Below are 5,139 nucleotides of genomic sequence, written 5' to 3'. Positions count from 1 at the left end.
AACACTGTTGTTGTATTTTAATGACATTAGAGAGTTTCTAAGAAGGTATAATATCTTATGATAGTAAATTGTTTATAATTATCTCAAATTTAGCAATTGGCATAAAAAAAAACATTAATTTAAAATCTAGAATTTCTAGAAAACAAAAGACCTTGCCCTAGTGTAGCGTTCAGAACCTCGATAGATTGTGAAAGTCAAGTTTGCTGTTTTAAAATTATATGTGAATTATTAAGTCTATTTAAAGTTAAACATATATTAGATCTAGATAAAGTCAAATATAAGAATATTGCCATGAATCTTCTACGTAGGAAAGGATCACCAAAATTGTCTCATACAAGTTCTTTGGAAATCATTAATATAATGTTGCAAGCTGGAAGCTCTTTTATGATAAAAACGTAATTATGAACAGAATTAGGGCACTATTCCAAACTACATACAGTTAATACACGACTTTACAACCATACATTTTTCTGACAAATTAATACTACGTACCGAGCAATATACTATTCAAATGTATATGATAACACTCTCACAATTTTTCCTTTCTCTAATACTGCTTATGATTCTCATAAAAAAGTATTGGAAAAAGGTTACTGAAGAAAGTGTTGCTGCTGTAAGTAGTATATATATATATATATATATATATATATATATATATATATCTCACGTGTCATAGAAGTTTGTAATTTGTGAATGACTCTAAGTCGATGATGCCTCCTCCAAATCCGAGGAAGCTTTTGGCATTTGCTCTCTGCTCTTTCCCCACAGCACACAGTAAAGTCCAATAACCAAAGCGATGCTGCCTAAAATGCTTCTCAAACATCAAAAGCAACCACATAATTAATTAATTAATTAATAGCTACTTAACAAAGTGCAATTAAAGAAGAAGCAAAATTAAAGTTTCTGCACTTGAAAAAGAATACGGGCTATACTTAAGTATGTCTTTTATACATTCTTTTTAGACCTTCTCAAAACACGGGTGCTCTTAAGTATTAAGCTAGCATTGTTCAGATAATTTTACAGAAGCAATCAGTTACCATTTTCCATTGAAGAGCTTCTTCTACCTATAACCTTTTGCTTCTTTTTCTGAATATATTTTAAAATAATAGTATGAAGTTCATCTATGTTTCTTCAATTGTTCACTTGAGGTAAAAGCTGATGGAGTTGTTTAATATTTAGCTTTTTCTTTCCCTTTTTTCTCACATACTTTTCTGTTTGTTTCCTATTTTTCGATTTCTTCGTTATTGGGAGTATGTATTGGAGTGTGAAACTATGATTTCGGTGTTAGTGTGAAACACATAAGAAAGGAAAAGAGAAGTAAAAGTTGGGATGAGGACGGTGATTAATGAATAACCTTCCCAAAGTTATTATTTCGCCCAAGATAAACGTGGAGGAGAAGATGGTCATTATGAGAGACAGTGGTGTTGCCATGGCCAGAAACACTGGTCCTTTCTTCTCTATAACCCAAGCTTGTAAGTAATATGTTACACCAGTCACCATAATTCCCTACCATAATAAGTTAACTCCAAAATTAGTCATATTGAGAAACAACAACTAAACATGTCATCAATTTAATTCTGTGAAGATTTAGAGGATTACACAGTAAACAACAGCAAGGAGTCTGACATTCCACCCTAATTTCCATTGCTCAATGTCTCTTTCTACTGCCAAAGCAATGCCCAAAGACTGAATGGAGCTTAAGAAACACTGAAGAGTTGTGAGGAGCAGCTTTGAAGGGTAGTCTTTAATGACAAAAGTCTGGTCAATTACCAACAAGAATATTGAAGAATGTTATGAATAATCATGATAAGAAGAATATCATTAATTGAGAGGGAAGAAAATTTACCTGTAGCACAAGCCACATTCCCCAAAAGGTGCTGGAGAGGAGCATGAGGAAGCAACCCTTTATCCATGAACTAGATGCAACATGACCCAGGTGTTGTTGGCTTTTATGGTACCCTAAAAGGTTATAATGGCTTAAAAGCTCCAAATGAGGACCTTTATAGAAAGCAAGGATTGCTGCTCCAGTTAAGCATGCCACTACTCCAACCAACTTAGCAATACCAGGAGCAGTCTTTACCTTCAAAACTTCTATCCTGAAACAAACCAAACTCTTATGTGAGACATGTTTAGTGAAAGCTGAAGCACCTAACAAAGTTTTCCCAGCTCAAAATTCAACCATTTTTCCTTGTTTCACGCTCAGCCACTTTATCATGTATACCCCGTATTGCATGGATATAGATATGTGTATAAACGCACGTGCTCATGTATAACATAGACTTTTTCTTTTGTGAAAGTGTCGTTTCCCTTCAAAACAAAAAGGCACATACATAATTGCACAGCTATGCATAAAGGATACTGTGGCTACAAAACCTGACCACAAATGGACCTTGTTCTGTTGCTGCTACTAACTGGTCCAATCTGAAAGTTACCCACTTTCATGCAATACATTCCAAAAGCTAAACTATATATGAAAATAAGTGCAACTCCACTTTTCCAGTTGGAAATGCCTTAGACCTTGTCAGAACAGGTCACAAACTGTAGTATGCCAATGAAAGAAAAGGATGAGTGGTAATATAATACGAAATAAAGTTTAAAAAAAAAGTATATTTTCTTGCTTTTAAATTGTTATTTTTTTCTTTTATGACACTAACTTATTGTGAATCCATCCTTCTTCCTTTGATATATGACCTACCAAGCACAACATAAGTTTTTCTCAGAGAAATAAGACCACCAAACTTGTTATTTCAGAAATGGAAAACGGCCTATGCATTCAATGAAAAATGTCGTACAGTTTGAAGGGTCGTTTGTCCTTGAAGTTTTCGTCATCCGACATGAAGGTACCTTAAAGAAAGCGTAATTTTTAACCCCTACCTGTCCCCCTTCACGATAAGTGACCACATAATAATGCATTTTGCTAGGGAAAAAATCTCCCACCATAACATTGGGCTTCTTTCTTTTTAGTAGACAACCCAGATATTTTTCGTCAGAGAGAGTACATGTGTTCTCCCTATGCTTGGCATTTTCTAAACTGTTTTTCTCACCATCCACACCTATTTCTCATTGTTTTGACACATTTAAAAGAGATGATTCAAATTCATTGGAAAATTCTATTCCAGCATTAGGAAAAGTTTAGAAAATATCAAACTCTATTCAACAGCTAACAACAAGAAAGGGAAAATGTAAATATAATAAGTGTGATATGTGACAAGAAGAAAGAATTTAAAAAATAAATTACTGTTGTTGTGTTTAAATAAAGAGGGGTTCATCTATCGTCTATCATCATCAATCTTCCGATTATACTTCCTTTTAGCTAAGGGTTATAATTTTCTTATCGCTAGTTTTTGGTCATTACAAGATATACTCTTCTAGATCTGTTAAATATAGTCACCTGCATACTACAAATTTGGTTATTACTGCTTTAACTATCTGAACAAGAGAAAACATAAATAAGAGGTGCTTTTAGGTGCTTCAAATGTGTTGATTATAAAGAACCCGTGAATCTTAATCACCAGAAAAATCTCCACCAGTTGTCGAATACTATCAGGTTTTTTAGGATTTTGTCAGCAAAAACTCACCCATTTTGATAAATTTGGGTTTTCTGAGAGACTTAAAGTCCGATTTAAGGTTGAACTTGGTGAGAAAACTAACTTTAGTTGAATTGAACGAAATACAAAGTAAATGGTGTTATATGATGAGCTAGATCCTACACAAGACAATAGTTATTCCTTTCAGCCATAGTTAATCCGAAACAATACCATAATCACCGAAAAGAACTAACTCCTTGAGTAATATTCTACCTGAGCAGTAACGCTAAGAAAAAGGTGATGGCTGGGAGACAGTTTGTGATAGCAGCAGCCAAAGTAGCAGAAGTATAAACAAGGGCAATACCATATATGTCCAAGCTGGCAGTGATCCTGAAATTTATAATCACCGACAGTTTTAATCAATTCAAAAAAGAACATCACGTGAATCATATTTCAATTGAATATATAACGTAAAGCTTAAACCTAGCTAGCTTTATATATGTATCAGTACTCTTCAACTTTCATAGGATCTAATCATAATAGCATCGACTGAATAATATTCAATTGAAATATAGAATATTTGGACATACCCCAGAAAAGAAAGAAAAAAGATCTTGCAGAAGGCCACGAATGACAAAGGAGGTGCAGTTTTCCTGGTTTCAATGACAAAAAATTGAGAAAAAGAGATTGAACTTGGGTAGTTAGATATATATATATCCATATGTGATAAGCTGTTTTGTGCATACCATTCAAAGAAGAAAGCGAAAGGGATGAGGAATATGGTGGCTGCGATCTGTCTATAGAAGACAAAGATGAAATTGTTCATGCCATGGTCAAATGCTGCTTTTGAGAGCAGAAACATAGCAGCGTAGATGGCTTGTATGAGGATCACAACTAGATAAGGCTTGTTTCCTTTCATGGTGTTTTCTGTTACGATCTGTGACCTAATTTAGGGTCAAAAATGGAGGTGATGAGAATGAAGATATGCTTCACAGTCGATGACACAGATGTTTGTGCACAAGTTCCACCTTTTATGGGCAATTAAGATATTGCTCAAAGTAGTGAGGAGCACGCAGACTGCCATTGGCTTTTGTCTTTCTATTATGGGACTTGTGTGGTGAATATCATAAGCTTCTTTACATGTCTTGGGACCACCTTTTCTCTCTACTATTACACTGCCAAACCTTCATGCATTTAATTTCGTACTTACTGCTACACCTTGATGGTAGTATCAACAGAATTTAATTAGTCTCATATTTTTTTTTTGTCTTTTTTCAGTCACGTGCTACTTTTCTTTCCATCTATAGCAACTCTATATTCATTACTTTTTTCTGTAGCACTAAAGATTGTTTGCTTTCAACAATAACAGTATCTCATGAGGTAAAATAAATAGTAATACTGTTAAACTGGTAAAGCAATTGATTTAACGTGAGATATAGAAATTGAATGAAATTGTGTGTGTGTGTGTTTTTTTTCAGACATCATTTTTAACTCATGTAATTCTTCAGCGTCAATTTCTTGTTGTCTCTCAGAAGGGCACGAACGGAAAACAAAAGCTGTTCTGTTTGAATTTTCTTGGCTGGATTGGATTGACAAGAGTGAACTAAGTTTT

General features: G+C 34.1%; 1 protein-coding gene across 1 annotated transcript; it reads right to left on the bottom strand.

The window, feature by feature from the left end:
• Nucleotides 1-699: 699 nt before the first annotated feature.
• On the bottom strand, nucleotides 700-4,488 carry LOC106759175 (WAT1-related protein At5g64700). Its single transcript, XM_014642207.2, has 7 exons — nucleotides 4,274-4,488; nucleotides 4,118-4,180; nucleotides 3,801-3,917; nucleotides 1,847-2,096; nucleotides 1,600-1,758; nucleotides 1,355-1,506; nucleotides 700-811 (listed from the first exon to the last, which is right to left on the bottom strand). The coding sequence occupies exons 1-7, from the start codon at nucleotides 4,444-4,446 to the stop codon at nucleotides 700-702; spliced, it is 1,026 nt and encodes a 341-aa protein (XP_014497693.1). The 5' UTR covers nucleotides 4,447-4,488.
• Nucleotides 4,489-5,139: the final 651 nt, after the last annotated feature.

Source organism: Vigna radiata, chromosome 1, assembly GCF_000741045.1.
Source record: "Vigna radiata var. radiata cultivar VC1973A chromosome 1, Vradiata_ver6, whole genome shotgun sequence".
NCBI classification, from domain to species: Eukaryota; Viridiplantae; Streptophyta; class Magnoliopsida; order Fabales; family Fabaceae; genus Vigna; species Vigna radiata.
The sequence above is the reverse complement of the archived record's forward strand: the minus strand, read 5'-3'. Positions and strand labels throughout refer to the sequence as shown.